Source organism: Aquarana catesbeiana, linkage group LG06 (genome assembly GCF_042186555.1).
Source record: "Aquarana catesbeiana isolate 2022-GZ linkage group LG06, ASM4218655v1, whole genome shotgun sequence".
Lineage (NCBI taxonomy): Eukaryota > Metazoa > Chordata > Amphibia > Anura > Ranidae > Aquarana > Aquarana catesbeiana.
This window is the reverse complement of record NC_133329.1, coordinates 353,386,948-353,405,647: the sequence shown is the minus strand read 5'-3', so window position 1 is coordinate 353,405,647 and position 18,700 is coordinate 353,386,948. Positions and strand designations below refer to the sequence as shown.

General features: G+C 44.1%; 1 protein-coding gene across 5 annotated transcripts in view; it reads right to left on the bottom strand.

Moving 5' to 3' along the window:
* The window catches only part of KCNH7 (potassium voltage-gated channel subfamily H member 7), a 714,913-nt gene that overhangs the window by 175,144 nt on the left and 521,069 nt on the right, over positions 1-18,700 (bottom strand). For all 5 annotated transcript variants that reach the window (XM_073634033.1, XM_073634036.1, XM_073634035.1 and 2 more), the window contains one exon: positions 777-1,176. In XM_073634033.1, the coding sequence (XP_073490134.1) occupies positions 777-1,176 (400 nt within the window). The remainder of the gene's footprint in view (positions 1-776; positions 1,177-18,700) is intronic.

Sequence of the window (18,700 nt, the reverse complement as noted above, 5' to 3'; positions counted from 1 at the left end):
TAACAGCTTCAGGTCTCCGGACTCAGCTGCACTAATAATGGTCCTATTCATCTATTGAGAAAACTTCTACACTGCCTGTAACACAATCTTTAATTAAACAGAGAAGGGAATCCTGTGACTGATTAGATTTTCTCCATTTACAACACGTGTTATGTGCAGTGTAATCAGTAAAGAATTTTCCTCAATGGAGGAGAGGGCAGAAGGGGAAGTGCAGCTAAGCCCAGAGATCTGAAGCTGTTAATCCCCACATTACTTGTCTGTACCTGCTTCTGGTTATGATGCCCCTGACTACAGTTCTATTGTATCCTTTTGACACTGCTGTAGCTACCTTGGACCCCTGTTATTTTATAATAGATCTGGCATGGTTAATCAATCTCATCCAGTACCTGGCTTGTTGGTTCACCTAATATCTATAGACTGCCACTGTGGGGCTATGAACATCCTATTCCAGCTCTATATTCCACTGCATAAGTCACCCAAGTACCAGTTCAGACACATAAAATAAAAGCAGAATACTAAGAATGGTGCATAATTAGTAATAGGGTCCGAACTAGTGTTTGTACCTTACAATTAGTGAGCTTGAAATCTGTATTTATGTATTTGAGAAGGGCAAAAGGAGTGAGATATGGAGGTTGTTTAAAATTGCAATCGGTATTTACATCTTGTACTTGTATTTTGCAAATACATTTTATTTAGTGACCGGTTCTTCTCCAGCAAGGGCTGACTAAATCAATAAATAAATGTTTTCTTTAACTCTCAGAGCAGATTTTACTTACAGCCAATCAACATAACACAAATGGAGAAGATTTTTTCCGAGTTGGTATTGGGAGACACATTTCCAAAGCCTACGCTTGTCAGACTGCTGAAGGTAAAATAAAGTGCTGTGACATATTTGTCCTTGATAGATGGTCCCGAGCTGGGGTCACTATAATTATACGGTTTCTTTATTTGATCACCCAGGGCATCCAGCCAGCTAATTTTGTGAATTAGGTAAGGTCGTTCCACATTGCCGATTGCATACCAGATGCAGGCAAGCCAGTGAGCGATTAATGCAAAAATACACATTAGCAGCATAAGGACAGCAGCACCGTATTCTGAGTATCTGTCCAGCTTTCTGGCTACTCTGACCAAGCGAAGTAGCCGTGCAGTCTTCAAAAGTCCGATGAGAGTGGTAGTCTGCAAATAAAAATAAAAGGAAAAATATTATTAAACTGTAAACATGGTGAGGTAGAATAAAGGTCAAGGTCCACCAAGGTAAAGTCCATCAGCAGGCACATAAAAAACTACCCTTGCAGTCTAGGATGATCCACATGCTCATTTTAGACTAGACATAGAGGAATACGAAGTAATACTTACCAAACACTGTGCTCCAGCAGGCTTCTTCCATTTGTGCTCCTCTCTAAGGTATTCCCAACCTTGGTTGTACAGTAGGTCTACTTTCTCCACATACAATACAAGGCTAAAGCCTAGTACACACTAGTAGTAAACCTGACAGTTTAGGAGGAGGCGCTGTACTTACGACGTTAGTACAGAAATCTCCCCTGCTGTTCTATTGTGTTGTGACAGGGGGCCACCCGCCAGAACACTCTGGTCAGCGCTCTTAGCCATTGTCTGAGAACACTGATCAGGAGCCAATCGGCAGAACTTTTTCGGTCATGCCCCTTCGAAAGAAGCCGGCCGAACAGCAGTACACAGTACCGGTTTCTTTTGCACCAGCTGATGCTGCACAACATTCGACCGGTGTGTACTAGGCTTAAAGTGGTTGTAAACCCTGTTACACCACTTGTACCTACAGGTAAGCCTATAATAACGCTTACCTGCAGGTACTGGAAATATCTCCTAAACCTGCACAGTTTAGGAGATATTTACCATATACGCTTGCGCACTAAAGAAATATCTGGATCGTGCCGTTTATAGAGGGCCTGTTCTGTGACCAGCGGCTCCCGCATGCATGTGTGGGACTGACGTCATCACGGCTCTGGCCAATCACAGCGCCGGAGCATGCGATCCCGGAAATAACTCCGGGAGACATGTTGCTGGTCACAGCAGTGTGCGGGGACCACTGCAACAGCTTTGATCTAAGGTAAGTATTTCATAATGAGCTAGCATACGATGCATACTAGCTCATTATGCCTTTGTCTTGCAGATTTTTTTTGTTTTTTTTATATGGGTTTACAACAACTTTAATAGTGTGAGGGAAGCCTCACTGCAATAGTTTTTTCCCTTCCTGGAGTTGGGCTTTAAAGCAATCACACACAGCCACCCACACATCATTTTCTGACTGCTAGTAACATGTTTCCATGCATAATACAATGTGATACAATGCTGTGCTTACTTAGAGTAACTCAACTTTTGTTGATTGATCTCTGTTAATTGCAAGGATTTTACAGACTCTGTTGCAGATTTCTATCTCTTTTTGCTCTGAAGAAACAGCTGTTTGTTTTTTACAGAGTGAATCTGAATATAAGTGACTTTTTCATTAATTAGCTGATGCACATTTAGTGTTCCAATGAGGAAAGTTACAGGGTCTGCATTATTTAGAAGTAATAACTCTTTGGGAGTATCTCACCAAAAATAAATTTTTTGTTGCAGAGGATGCCTAAGATCTGATTTGTATCTTAGAGCAGACTTCAGGGAGACAATCACACAAGCAGGAAATGACATTGCTGGGAAAGTACTGTGTACACCAACTGTGTACAGAAGACCTCCAGCTTACCATATTGCATTGAATTTAACAGAAAACAAGTGCTGCAGATTGAAAAGGAAAGGTTATTCTTAATGCCAAGGGCCCAGCCACCACCCAGGAGCCTTGGACAGTGGAGGAGAGCTTCAGCTCCAACTGCTGGAGAAATAAGGTTGCAGTGGGGAGTGGGACCCACTACAAGGGTAAAGATTTTTGTCTACAGAGGTCAGTTTTGATTAAGAACCATGGGCTGTGAGTTTTGAAGTCCCCCCCCCCCCCCGCAAAAATATCTGTTAGAGGTATACTGCTGCCTCTTTCCCTATTGGAGGGATTTACCTTAAGTTCATGTGTGGATACCAGGACAGTAAATGAATGGAATCTCTCCAATGAGGACATACAGTGGGGACGGAAAGTATTCAGACCCCCTTAAATTTTTCACTCTTTGTTATATTGCAGCCATTTGCTAAAATCATTTAAGTTCATTTTTTTCCTCATTAATGTACACACAGCACCCCATATTGACAGAAAAACACAGAATTGTTGACATTTTTGCAGATTTATTAAAAAAGAAAAACTAAAATATCACATGGTCCTAAGTATTCAGACCCTTTGCTGTGACACTCATATATTTAACTCAGGTGCTGTCCATTTCTTCTGATCATCCTTGAGATGGTTCTACACCTTGATTTGAGTCCAGCTGTGTTTGATTATACTGATTGGACTTCATTAGGAAAGCCACACACTTGTCTATAAATCACAAACTATATGTATACATCCTTTATACTAATATCAATTTCACATTTATCTATTAACCAACTAAGGTCTTTGGGCATGTCTCATATGCCCAGGCACTGAAAGGGTAAAAACAAGCCCACAGCTGTGAGTTTGTTTCTCCTATTCTTCATAGGCTCCCAACTTTTAGGTAAAGATACCTAAAGTGACTGCAGCCACCCAGTCACTTTTACTACCAGATGTCCCCTCTGTGGTTCCCGGGCTCTCATACTGCTCATGGGAGCCAGGGACTACAACAGCAAAGAATATCCATTCTTCAATGACCTTTTTGAAGTTTGAACCCAGAAGCTATCATCTAAAAGCACTTCCGTGTTCAGAGCTGTCAAAAATGTTAAAGTGATTGTAAATGTAGCCGGGAGCAAACTACATCACCTGATTTTGCAGACTTGTCTCCTGCTGTCCCAGACTGTTCTGTATCCCCCTAGTATTAGACTCAGGGTTACTGACATCACATTCCTGAGCCTAAAGAAAAGCATTGTGTGCGCTGCAGTTTTCTGAACGGACATTGCTAATCTTCAGAACCAACCATGGACTGCACATCCCAGCAAGCCATCTGCTCCAGGGGAGAATTGTGGGAGAGACTATAAAGGGACCAGGCCCACGCTCTCTTGCTTGCTGGATCCCATTACGTGAGCACCATCTCGCCACTGTGTGAGGGGATCACTGCCTACCACGTGTTACACAGCCTACAACTCTATTCTTAGAGAGTCCAGACGTCGCCGGCTTCCTGAAGGACACTCTGCCGCAGCGCTGAGCACTGTGGAACCAGCCGGTTCACTGAGTCAACAGACTGATCGCCATCTCTGCCCATCTGCAGCATGGAGAATCTTTTGATTGTTCCCCCCCGCGGGAAACTGCAGAATGCTGTCAGGATTGGTGAGGGGACCTTTGCCCACAGATTCTATTGCCTTTCATACATATCACACTCTGAACATTGAGCGCAGACAACTTATACCTGGATCACATAGAGGATTGCTATAAGACAGAATCAGCTATCTTGCCTTGTTCATCAGCACTTTACCACATTAAGGAATTCTTGTTTATGAGCTCCAACTTCCCGGTGAAGATAGTGCAAGGCCTTGCTTTTAGAACATCCTTGTTATTGCTCTTAAAGGGGACAGGTTATTGCTATCTATATTATTTTAACCCTCATTGAGTTTTAAGGTACTATAGGCTGGCCTGGGGTTCCCCTTTAGCAGTAGTAATACCCACAGCAATCAGCTTTCTTAAGGAACTTATCTATTACTGTTTATTACTGTACATGTTGGTATCATTTACTTGTTGTTGCTAATTGTTAATCTACTGCTTTAAAAATTGTTTTAGTCAAGTCTTGGCTATTTATCCAGGTCTTGGCTGACTAATATCATTTTAAGTCTCTTCTCTTCTCTAAATCTGAGAGAGCTGAACCCATTTGAACTGTGCCTGTGTGCCATTTATTGTGCTATACCACTAACTACCTTGTTAGGTGTGCCAGAGGGGCTGAGAGGATTTTGGGGGTTGGAGGGCAGAGTAACGGCCTGAAAAACTATTTACCCTATGGGGGTAGCGCTACATAAAGTCTTTTTTTTTTTAAATAACAAACATGTTATACTTACCTGTTCTATGCAGTTGGTTTTGCACAGGGAAGTCTGGATTCTCCTCTTCTCGGGTCCCTCTTTGCTGCTCCTGATCCCTCTCTCCTGTTGAGTGCCCACACAGCAAGCAGCTTGCTATGGGGCACCCGAGCCGAGCTGCAGCACTGTGTGTCCATTCAGACACGGAGCTGCTGTTCAGCCCCACCCCCTCTCTCCCCTAATTGGCTAACTGTCTTTGATTGACAGCCGTAGGAGCCAATGGCACCGCTGCTGTGTCTCAGTCAATCAGCAGGGAGAGTTCCGGACAGCCGAGGGATTCGCTGGACAGAGAGGGGGGCTCAGGTAAGTATTAGGGGGTGCTGGGAATGCATAGAATGCATTAAGATAAAACACCTTCTGTCTTTACAGCTCCTTTAAATATACTAAAATAAAAAAACATGTAGAAGCACCCTTGTCACGTTGTGTACAAACATAACAAATGTGCACATAGGACATGCGTGTATATGTAAACAATGATTGTGCAATACATATTGGGTATTGCTGTGCACACTGGAGTGAGAGAAACAATTGTGGGTTCCTCATTAATGGTTAACTCTAAGCTGATGAGTTGTAAGAACATTTAAAGTGTCATCTATTGATAATTTTCAGTACTGTCATTTTTGGCAATTTCACGGGTGCATAGAGATTTGAGGCTTGGCATATTTGGTATCTTTTTACTCAACACAACCCTTGTCTTTAATTTTGGACATAAATTGGGGATTACAGTATATTGTGTTTTTGTGCACTAAAATGTATTTTAGTATATTTGTTAACAATAAATATAGATTAGGATAAACAACAAGAAACAACAAAATATTGGGACTTTATAGGTGCCGAAACCTCCTCCTAGAATGATGAATCTTGCAACGTAATATTAAAATTTCATTTTATTATAAACTGTATATTCATTAACGTCAGGCTCACAGCTGATTCAGCTGAGCACTGACATCCTAGGGAGGCAGTTGTGGCACAAATTCAACCCAATTTAAGGGTGGAATGATTGTTTGCACAGGTGGGTCATTATTTGAAGGTTCTTTCAATGGTGGCAGTTGTACCCAGCTTGGATTAGGTGAATAGTGCGGACGGTTTAGCTGTGACATCCTCTCTATTGGAGATAAGGTATACAGATTGTGTTTAAGTTTGACTAGATGATATGGGATGTGCAGGTTTTCTGGGAATGAAAATGAGTATTGTTCCTTCTATGCTATTCCAGATCTGATACTGTGCACTATATCCCGGCTTTTGGAATCTGCCAACCTTTTCTGTTCATGGATTTGAACAGAGGGTTTCTTTTTTGGGTATGTTATATATGATGGAAAATATATGGTTAAACTATGCTTTGAGTGGAGAATATGTTATAGCTGTGTGTCATCTATCTTCCTCTTATTTTAGTACCTTTTTGTTAAACGTAGGATTGATCAGCTTGAATTGCCAATACCTATATATTCGACCATTTTTTAGCTTTTGGGATAAGCCCTTCCATTCAACCCCAGGTCTGCTTGACACAGACAGACGTCTGGTCCACATTATAGTGCTCTGGCAGGAATATGTAATGCCCCCAGGGGGCTTCCCAAAGTCAATACATACCAGATGTAAGTTGTTTTGACTACTGTATCGTGATATCAATTGTTTATGAATTTAGGAACATTTGTGAATGTATATATGTATTATTGTTTGCCATGGTTAATCATTACTGCATAATACATTTATCTATAGAGGAATTACTATACTTTGGAGAGGGGGAATTTTGTCAAATCTATTACGCTGTATAAACTTTGTCATTTTCAATATGTCTATTATTTGGTATAGACACAATTTTAACAATTTATAATAAAATAAAATTTTAATATCACATTGCAAGGTTCATTATTCTATGAGGAGGTTTCAGCACCTATAAAGTTCCAATATTGTATTGTTTCTTGTCGTGTATCCTTACTCTGGGATGTGGTTCTGACTGTCAACTGAGTACATTATTATTATACAGAAAAATAAAAATAGAGTAGCTAAACCATTACATAAATGATGAGTGACATACAAAACAATTAAACTACCACCTTTTGAATTCTATAGGTCCTCTGCATTCAAAAATAATTATAATGTTTCATGGGTTTTAAGTAATTCTGTAGCCAAAAATGCAGATTTTAACATTTGTACAAAAAATAAAATGAAAAACTGCAGCAGAAGCAATATGAGTTACAATGTAAACATATAATAGTACAATAATTTATATAAAAACACTAAAAATAACTGAGGGTCCCATTCACCGGCCTTTCTGGCATTAGCTTGAGCTGCCATGTTGGCAGTCCAGGCAATAAATCTGTGCCCCTACTGTCTTCATAGCACACTAAGAACTCTAAGATCTGACAGGAGGTGAGAATTCTCTATTCCTACAGCTTCAGAGGGAAAGCCTTCTTCTAAAATGCTTTCACAAGAAAGAATAGTATTTTTAATTACAACTTCTCAGGTTTTCTATTTTTTTATGACAAGCTAATTGCTGTAGTCTGCATATTTAGTACGCATATCGCTATTCAGCTGAAACTCGTTCTCCTGCTGTTTTCATATGTCCTAATTCACATCAAGTTGAAGACGGCGGAGCATAGCTGTGCAGAGGGGTTGCACAGAGCCATGTATTCAGAGCCTGATTATCAGGTAACACATGAAACGGGTGCAGATTACAATGTGTGTCCTCCTAGACAAGCAATTACAGAAGGATAACCTTTCTGAAAGCCATTATGGGGAGGAAGTCATGGACTGAGGGTAAATTGGAAGAACATTAAACAGAGAAAAGGATTGTATTTTTATTTCAAAAGAAAGGAGCTCATTTACTCTAACCAACAAATAGCCATGTTTTACATACAGAAAACCAAAGCAATACTCAGTGGCACTGATAAATTCCAATTATATGGCCCCGTAAGTTACATTTGTTGTGCTTTCCCAATATCCATAGATCTATGGGCAGTGGCATTGCTATGGGGGTGCGGGCTGCACCCAGTTGACACCTGCCAGAGGGGTGACATCCAGGGCCACCCGCTGGATTATCTCCGCAAGATAATCCAGCGGAGATAATCCTATCAACCAATCACCTGCTGGTTAACTTGTAAAGTTTACTCTGGCAGCTCCCACTGTCTAGTCAGTGCTGTTGTTTTTCCCTCCTTTTCTGCCTCCTGCTCCCTACTATGCTTTCCTGTCACTCCCGCTCTTCATGCCTGAAAAAGGTAGGAAGGGGCAGAGCTGCAGGGGGTAGAGGCTGTGTAATGTAAAGGGGTCCAGAGGTGTGGGAGCGCTGTGTAATGTAAAGGGGTCCAGAGGTGTGGGGGACTGCATATTGTAAAGGGGTCCAGAGGTGTGGGGGGATGGGTAATTTAAAGGGATCCAGAGGTGTGGGGGGCTGTGTAATGTAAAGGGGTACAGAGGTGTGGAGGGCTTTGTAATGTAAAGGGGTCCAGAGGTATGGGGGGCTGTGTAATGTAAAGGGGTCCAGGGATGCAGAGCTGTGTAATGTAAAGGGGTGCAGAGGTGCAGGGGCTGTGTAATGTAAAGGGGTCCAGAGGTGTGGGGGGACTTTGTAATGTAAAGGGGTCCAGAGGAGTGTGGGAGCTGTGTAATGTAAAGGGATTCAGAGGTGTAGGGGGCTGGGCTGTGTAATGTAAAGGGGTCTAGAGGTGTGGGGGCTGTGTAATGTAAGGGGTCCAGAGGTGTGGGGGGCTGTGCATTGTAAATGGTTCCAGAGGTGTGGGGGGACTTTGTAATGTAAAAGGGTCCAGAGGAGTGTGGGAGCTGTGTAATGTAAAGGGATTCAGAGGTGTAGGGGGCTGTGTAATGTAAAGGGGTCTAGAGGTGTGGGGGCTGTGTAATGTAAGGGGTCCAGAGGTGTGGGGGGCTGTGTACTGTAAATGGGTCCAGAGGCTGTGTAATGTAAAGGGGTTCAGAAGTATGGGGGCTGTGTAATGTAAAGGGGCCTAGAGGTGTGAGTGCTGTGTAATGTAAAGTGGTCCAGAGGTGTGGGGGCTGTGTAATGTAAAGGGGTCTAGGGATGCAGAGCTGTGTAATGTGAAAGGGTCTAGAGGTGCGGGGGCTGTTTAATGTAAAGGGGTTCAGAGGTGTGTGGGGGGCTGTGTAATGTAAAGGGGTCTAGAGGTGTGGGGGCTGTGTAATGTAAAGGGGCCCAAAGGTGTGGGAAGCTGTGTAATGTAAAGGGGTCCAGAGGTGCGGGGCTGTGTAATGTAAAGGGGTCCAGAGGTGCGGGGGATGTGTAATGTAAAGGGGTCCAGAGGTGCGGGGGGCTGTGTAACGTAAAGGGGTCCAGATTCCTAAATTTTACTGGCAGTAATAGCTGCAGTCCTATTTTTTCGTGGTGCTCATAGCCACGGAGACAAAAAATAAGAGAAAATTAAAATGTTTGAGAATTCATCAGGTGAAGAGATGAGAGGAAATCTTTTAGCAAGGACATGTGTTCCTGTGACAACTCCTTAAAGCGATCTTAACGCAAAAGGGGAAGTTCCGCTTGTTTGCATCCTCCCCCTCCAATGCCACATTTGGCACTTTTTGGGGGGGAACGGGTACCTGGTTATGAGCCAGAAGTTCAGTCCCCCTCTTTCTCCCTCAGTTTTCTTGCACACATCACAGGTCCCAGAAGACTGCGGGACCATTCACAATTTGCAGCGTGTTTTGCAAGGCTTCTCTGCCGGTTTTCCTTTCTTAAGATGCTGGCACCTGCACCCAAAGTCAATTGAATAATCGGTATATATATATATATATATATATATATATATATATATATATATATATATATTAATGTTTTTAGGCATACTGTGTGAATTGGAGCACATAACATATAGTGGGGTTTTCTAAAATTTGACTGCAAAAGCGAAAATACACTTTGAGTGAGGAGATTCTCACTAATGGAATAATAGAAAAACCTGGCATGTTCTAACCCTTTCCAGTTTTGGCTGCAGATAAGTGTGATTTGTTTCATTACGAATCGAATTTCAGACAAAATTTTTGTTATTTTGAGGTATCCGAATCGTAAAAAATTAATTTGTTTCTTTTGGCTCTGAAATAACATAATGCCATATCCGAATTGATTTGGAACCATATCGTTTTTATGTAGCATTAACATTTTTCATTATAAAAAAAATGCAGTGTATGTGAAATAGAAACATATTGCAATAAATACAGTATGTTATAAAAGTGAAATAAAATGATGATTCCTACTTATTGTCAGTGTTGCCAACCGCCCGTAGATTTACAGGCAGCCCGTAAATTTAAGCCCATTTTTGGGGTGTCCGTAAATGTAGAAAGCTGGCCGCAAGCTGACCATTCAACTGCACATGCACCGCTCTGAAGCTGGCCGGGCTCAGGAAAGCTCATACACACTCAGCCGGGCGGCGCATGCACAGTAACGCAATGACGCCGCTTGGTGCCATTCTTAAATGGAAAGTAGCGGCTGTGGCACTCGTTCTCGGCGCGGGGGCCTCCAAGTGTGTAGGGCTTCAGGACGAGGCAGGCGGCTTTCACAAGGTTCAGACATGCCTCATTGCTGGATTTTCATGGACTTCAATCTCCATACCCGACCCGTCCATAGGCATGTCATGATACCACGGATTGTGACACAAGGAGCTCCTGGCAATGACACTGGGCATTCCTGCTGCAGAGGGTGGGACTCCGTGGGAGTGATTAGTACAGGATGGACAGCACAGCACAGTCAGTCACACATGTGAGTGAGTCAGTGAGACTGAGAGCCTGACTGAGGAAGATAAAAAGATGGTAGAGGAGGACTGGGGGTGAACTGGTGAAGCCGTGAAGGGGGGGACACTGATGTGCTGCCCTGTGGAGAGGTGAAAGGGGCACAGGAGGACACTGTCACACTTATGTACCTCCTGTGTCATGTCCGCAGCGACAGTCTACCTCCTGTGTTATGTCCGCAGAGACTGTCCACCTCCTGTGTCATGTCCGCAGCAACTGTCCACCTCCTGTGTCATGTCCGCAGCCTCTGTCCACCTCCTGTGTAATGTCCGCAGCGACTGTCCACCTCCTGTGTCATGTCCGCAGCCTCTGTCCACCTCCTGTGTCATGTCCGCAGTGACTGTCCACCTCCTGTGTCATGTCCGCAGCCTCTGTCCGTCTCCTGTGTCATGTCCGCAGCCTCTGTCCACCTTCTGTGTCATGTCCACAGCCTCTGTCCACCTCCTGTGTCATGTCCACAGCCTCTGTTCACCTCCTGTGTCATGTCCGCAGCCTCTGTCCACCTCCTGTGTCATGTCCGCAGGCTCTGTCCACCTCCTGTGTCATGTCCGCAGCGACTGTCCACCTCCTGTGTCATGTCCGCAGCCTCTGTCCACCTCCTGTGTCATGTCCGCAGCCTCTGTCCACCTCCTGTGTCATGTTTGCAGCCTCTGTCCACCTCCTGTGTCATGTCCGCAGCGACTGTCCACCTCCTGTGTCATGTCCGCAGCGACTGTCCACCTCCTGTGTCATGTCCGCAGCCTCTGTCCACCTCCTGTGTCATGTCTGCAGCCTCTGTCCACCTCCTGTGTCATGTTTGCAGCCTCTGTCCACCTCCTGTGTCATGTCCGCAGCCTCTGTCCAGCTCCTGTGTTATGTCTGTAGCCTGTGTCTACCTTCTGTGTCATGTCTGCAGCCTCTGTCCACCTCCAGTGTCATGTCTGTAGCCTATGTCCACCTCCTGTGTCATGTCTGTAGCCTCTGTCCACCTCCTGTGTCATGTCTGCAGCCTCTGTCCACCTCCTGTGTCATGTCCGCAGCCTCTGTCCACCTCCTGTGTCATATCTGCAGCCTCTGTCCACCTCCTGTGTCATGTCTGTAGCCTCTGTCCACCTCCTGTGTCATGTCTGCAGCCTCTGTCCACCTCCTGTGTCATGTCCGCAGCCTCTGTCCACCTCCTGTGTCATGTCCGCAGCCTCTGTCCACCTCCTGTGTCATGTCCGCAGCCATTGTCCACCTTCTGTGTCAGTCTGGAGAAGAGTCAAGAGTAGGAACACCGCCGGGATGGATAGGATAAAACTCAAAGCCGCCAACCTGGAGCTGTCTGACTGAGTCCTTCACGATGCACCTGAGAGGAGGTCAGTGACAGCGCTGCAAGGCCAGTCTGAGTGGGGGGCGGGTTGCTGATGTAAGGTAGGAGTGAATACAATAATGTAAGGGGGCACTGATACAAAGGTTCCCCCCTATATTAGTAACCCCCTACACCCTTACCTTAGTGTATTCACTCTGCGAAAGGTGGTCTCTAGTCACCAGAGTGCCCCCACATCAGAGTTCCTGCCATTCCCCTTTATATAAGAGTCTGCAGTATCCCCTCCTTTCAGTGCAAGGGCAATGCTGCAGACCCTGATGCAAGTGGGAACTCTGATGTAAAGGGAATGCAGTGGACTCTGATATAAGGTGGTCTCTGGTCAACAGAGCCCCCCCTCAAATCATGATCTGCAACATTCCCCCTTTACATAAGAGTTCCCTTTCACTGTAAGGGGGGATCCTGCAGACTCTGATGTAAGAGGGGACTCTGGGGTGGCTGGGTTATAGTAACCTGCCCTTCATGTAAATGGTGAAATATGTTTTTTGACTTTTGTTTAGCTTAAACACATTGCTAATAGCACTAGCTATATGTTTATAATTTAAACAATGATATCTGCACTGTTTAGCACTGAAAAAGGCAATTTTAGGCACTTTTTAGCTGTGCCAGTAAAAAATGCAGCTCTGTCAGTAAATGTCATGTTTTTTTGCCAGCAAAAAAAATGTGGTGCTGTTTGTAAATTTTGGCGTCCTACCAGTAAATTTCACTTCGGGGGGTTGGCAACACTGCTTATTGTGTTTGGGTTGGATGGAGGTGAATCCATCAGAATCTCCAAATCATAACATAATCAGGGCCGTCTTTAGCGCAGGGCAAACGGGGCACTTGCCCCGGGCCCAATCTTTGTTGGGGGGCCCGCGCTAGCCGTGAATTGGGGCCCCCCGATCACAGCTTTGCAGAGCGCACAGAGGACATGGGAGGATGTATTCCGCGCTAGCCAGCTGAGAGGGGGCAGGGCCGGGAGCTCCACTGACGCTCTGACCCCGCCCACGTGCAGCCTGTGTACTCGGAAAAGAGCTTCTGTAGTGAGAGCCAGTGATCGGAGTGCGAGTGTCAGTGGAGCTTCCGGCCCCGCCCCCTCTATACTGGCTGGTGAATACAGAGGTCCGGGGGCGGGGCCGGGAGCTCCAATGACACTCCCACTCCAATCACTGGCTCTCACTACAGGCACTCTATTCCCAGTACACAGGCTGCACGTGGGCGGGGTCAGAGCGTCAGTGGAGCTCCTGGCCCCGCCCCTCTCAGCTGGCTAGCGCGGAATACATCCTCCCATGTCCTCTGTGCGCTCTGCAAAGCTGTCATCGGGGCGACCATTCACGGGTGATGTGGGCCCACCCAACAAAGCATCAGTGGAGCTCCCAGCTGCTTTAGTGAGAGCAGAGAGTGGAAGCCCCGCCCACAGTCCTGAATGTATGTAGTAAGTTTGGCTGGCCAGGTATGTCCTTACAACCATAAAATGCCTGACTGTTTAAACCCTGAGCTGTGTTATTTAACTGTAAAGCTGTGCATTGCTGAAAGTTCTCTGACCATCCCCTGTATAATGTCTGCAGTCTCTGTCTCCTGCAGTATGTCCGCAGTCTCTGAGTGTCTCCTGCAGTATTTCCGCAGTCTCTGATTGTCTCCTGTAGTATGTCCGCAGTCTCTGATTGTCTCCTGCAGTATTTCCGCAGTCTCTGATTGTCTCCTGTAGTATGTCCGCAGTCTCTGATTGTCTCCTGCAGTATGTCCGCGGTCTCTGGTAATCTCCTGCAGTATGTCCGCAGTCTCTGATTGTCTCCTGCAGTATGTCCGCAGTCTCTGATTGTCTCCTGCAGTATGTCCGCAGTCTCTGATTGTCTCCTGCAGTATTTCCGCAGTCTCTGATTGTCTCCTGCAGTATGTCCGCAGTCTCTGATTGTCTCCTGCAGTATGTCCGCAGTCTCTGATTGTCTCCTGCAGTATTTCTGCAGTCTCTGATTGTCTCCTGCAGTATGTCCGCAGTCTCTGATTGTCTCCTGCAGTATGTCCGCAGTCTCTGGTAATCTCCTGCAGTATGTCCGCAGTCTCTGATTGTCTCCTGCAGTATGTCCGCAGTCTCTGAGTGTCTCCTGCAGTATGTCCGCAGTCTCTGATTGTCTCCTGCAGTATGTCCGCAGTCTCTGATTGTCTCCTGCAGTATGTCCACAGTCTCTGATTGTCTCCTGCAGTATGTCCTCAGTCTCTGATTGTCTTCTGCAGTATGTCCGCAGTCTCTGATTGTCTTCTGCAGTATGTCCGCAGTCTCTGATTGTCTTCTGCAGTATGTCCGCAGTCTCGGAACCTCTCCTGTAGTATGTGTATTAAGGTGCCCCTTTACTTGCTCAATTATTTGGGATTGCTCCACTGCTCAGTGAGAGGTAATGATGTGCATGAACCTCTAGCAACCAATCAGCAAACAGTAGTGATCTGCTTTAATCTCTAGCAACCAATCAGTAAGTGCTAATGATGTGCTGTAACCACTAGCAACCAATTAGTGAGCGCTATTAATGTACATTAACCTCTAGCAACCAATCGGCAAACAGAAATGATGTGTTGTAACCTCTAGAAACCAGCCATTGAGCAGTAAGGATAGGCTGTAACCTCTGGCAAACAATTGCAATCGCTGCGTGATCTGCTGCATTAAACTGATTTTGAGTCTACCTGCTATTTTTTGTATGTCTCAGAATGGAGGGGGGGGGCCCAAGAAAATGTTTGCCCGGGGCCCAATCAAAATTAAAGACAGCCCTGAACATAATGGAGTTTATTTACTAAAGGCAAATCCACTTTGCACTACGAGTGCACTGCAAGTGCACTTGGAAGTGCAGTCGCAGTAGATCTGAGGGGGACATGCAAGGAAAATAAAAAAACGCATGTTTGCTTGTACAGATTGGATGATAAAATCAGCAGAGCTTCCCCTCATTTTAGATCTTCCCCTCAGATCTAAAGCTACTGCACCTACAGTGCACTTGTAGTGTAAAGTGGTTTCGCCTTTAGTAAATATCCCCCAATGAATAACTCCAAAATTAATTTAGTTTCATTCGTTATGATTTAAAGAATCCGATGGATTGAACCTCCATCCAACCCAAACAGAGTGCACAAGTAATCTCCCGAAACAACAAATTAACACATTAAAACGAATATAGCCGATCTTCTGAAATACCGGTAGCTTTCAAAATACAAATCGATTCAGAACAACGAATATATGAAACAAATCCAAATATATGAAACAAATCCAAATATATGAACCAAATTCCAAAAACAAATCATTTTAAATAACCAATATGATGAAACAAAATGATTAACTTAACAAATGAATCCGAAAAGTGAAACCAAACACATTTTTCTATCGTGCACATCTCTAGCTGCAGATACACATTTAGGTGGTTTCAACATCTCTTCCTTTTAAAACATTATTCTGCTTTTCAGTTAGATTTAATTTTCCTTTAAAGGAAACATACTGAGATTATGACAAACAATAAGCTCAAAAATTTTAAACGCAAATACCCAGAAGTGCATTAACATGCTTTTAAGAAGGAAGGTAGACGCAGCTCTTGGTGTTTTTATTTAACCACTAGCCGACCAAAATACACACACACACACACACACACACACACACAGATATACATATATATATATATATATATATATATATATATATATACACGTTGCGGTTTGCAAGTGGTTTACTGAGAATATGGCTGAAGGTATCTGCCTAACCCCGATATCGTTCTTTCAGCCGGTGGCTGGCTTTCTCTGGAAACTGTTTAAAGCGGCTCATGAGCCGCTGGAACGCTTTCAAAAGCATTGGGAGGGGACGGTGTTTATCGAGCTTACCGTTTCTGCCCGTTTGCCCGAGAAATTATCCGACGGTGCGTCCGGCTGCTCCCATAGGTGATCAAAGAATAGATCCTCTTTGGATGCCTTGGAGGACCAGAGCGACATCATGATGTCACTTCCAGTCCAGACTAGAAGTAAATCATTTTTTTTTAAAGCTGAAAGATAAGAATTTTTAATTTTTTTTAAATCTTTTTCTTTTAAAGGTAAAGAAGAGATTTGGGTCTTTTTGACCCCAGATCTCTCCATAAGGAGGACCTGTCATCCTTACTTATATTCTATTCTATTCCTTGTAACAGGAATAAAAGTGAGCAAAAAAAAATGAAATTAAAGGTACAGTGTAAAAACAAAAACGTGAGGTATCGCCACGAATTTTAGAGCGAGAGCTATAATTTTATCACTAGACTTCCTCTGCAACTCTAAACAGGTAACCTGTAAAGGCGTTTGAAACATTGCATATGGAGATTTTTAAGTACCGTAATTTGTTGCCATTCCATGAGCGTGCGCAATTTTAAAGCATAACATGTTAGGCATCTATTTACTCTGCGTAACATCATGCACATTTTACAAAAAGTGGGGTATATATTGTATTTTTTTTTTTTTTTTAAATGACTAAAATTTATTTTTTACAAAACAACCAGCCCCCCTCGCTGGGCGCAGACAATAGCTCAGGAAGAGGGATTGCCCTGTCATCCACGTTGATGAGGAAATTGTGTAAATTTCTTTCCTGAAACCCATAGTTGCAGGAAAGAAAATCAGAGAGGAGCACACAAAATGTTTTTCTTGCTAATCAAGGGAATTGCAGGCATCTGGTTTCAAGTCTAATGCCCCGTACACACGGTCGGACATTGATCGGACATTCCGACAACAAAATCCATGGATTTTTTCCGACGGATGTTGGCTCAAACTTGTCTTGCATACACACGGTCGCACAAAGTTGTCAGAAAATCTGATCGTTCTGAACGCGGTGACGTAAAACACGTATGTGGGGACTATAAACGGGGCAATAGCCAATTGCTTTCGTCTCTTAATTTATTCTGAGCATGCGTGGCACTTTGTCCGTCGGATTTGTGTACACACGATTGGAATTTCAAGGATTGGATTTTGTTGTCGGAAAATTTTATAGCATGCTCTCAAACTTTGTGTGTCGGAAATTCCGATGAAAAAAGTCCGATGGAGCCCACACACGGTCGGAATTTCCGACAAAAAGCTCAGATCGCACATATTCTGTCGGAAAGTCTGACCATGTGTACAGGGCATTAGGGTCCTTTCACACGGGCTTGTCTGTGTGCAGACTCTGCTTTGCTCAGCAGGAACTTATCCGGTGTTCCCCGCTGAGCAGGCAGAAGACATGTCTATCTCTGCTCATTGTGTGGAGATGGACCTGTCAAAGCCCTGCTGTCCTCTATGGAGATTCTCCGATTCTCCAGACAGACGGAAAATAGGGTTTCCACTTGTCTGGATTTCATGGACAGGATCAGATTGGATATTGCCGCTTCATAGGGTTAAATAGAGTGTCCAATCAGGTCCGCCTTAAAAATTGACAGGCAGACCTGATCGGGAAGCCCATGTAAAAGGGGCCTTAGGGAGAAGTTTTACTTTTAAAATGATAAAATGGAGTACAGGTTCACTTTTTTGATGTCTTTAGAAAAGTGTAAAAATTCAGTGGACCATCTTTTGTGTAATGAGACGTGCAAAAACACTGAAACACATACTACATGCAACAGTTTAAGAGAGCAGCTTGTAATAGTTAATCACATTGAACTGGACTTGTTCTATATAACTAGAGATTTAAGAAGCTTCCTCAGATATTTTTTGTTACAACCTAAGTGGCGAGGGTCACAAAGTTCTATTACACATAAACTTTAGGTATTATCTATGTATTCCTTATGCATTAAATATACTGTATTTATTGGCATATAACACTCATTTTTTCACCATGAAAATTGGGTGCAAATGGCGTGTGCGTGTTATACGCCAATACTTCAATTTTAGCTGCCTCGGAGGGGACAGGGAGGGGGGCGGGACGAGCGCCGTCAGATTACATACAGTGAGAAACTCCTGTTTACTTGGTGGCCTCTGTAATAGGAAGTCCCGTGTCCTGGGCCGCCATTGGACCACTGTTCTGTCTATCATAGGACATTCTCACTGTATGTAATCTGTCGGCGCTCATCCCACCCCCTCCCTGTCCCCTCTAGGCTGCAGATGGGATCGATCAGACTGCACTGATAGCAATGGTGAGGCTGCTGCATTGATGTGGACTGGTGAGGCTGCATTGATGGCACTTGTGAGGCTGCAGATGGGCATTGATCAGGCTGCATTGATGGCAATGGTGAGGCTGCAGATGGGCACTGACCCTAGTTTTGCTTCAAAGTTCCTTATTTAAAATTTTAGTTTTTTTCCTGAAGCTTCCCTCTTAAAATGAATGTGCGTGTTATACGCCTATGCGTGTTATACGCCGATAAATACGATAATTTCTCTTTAAGACTAAATGTAAAAGGGGAATATAATATAATGTCCTTTAATTATACTTTGAATAAACCAAAAATGAGAAAGGATATATATCGCCTGAGACCTCCTCATCCATATTTAAACGTCAACATCTAATACTAAATTACCATTTTATATAATAACTCAAGAGACCGGCGTATTGACAGTATAGCCTTGGGTTTCTTCACATATTTTACAGGAAAT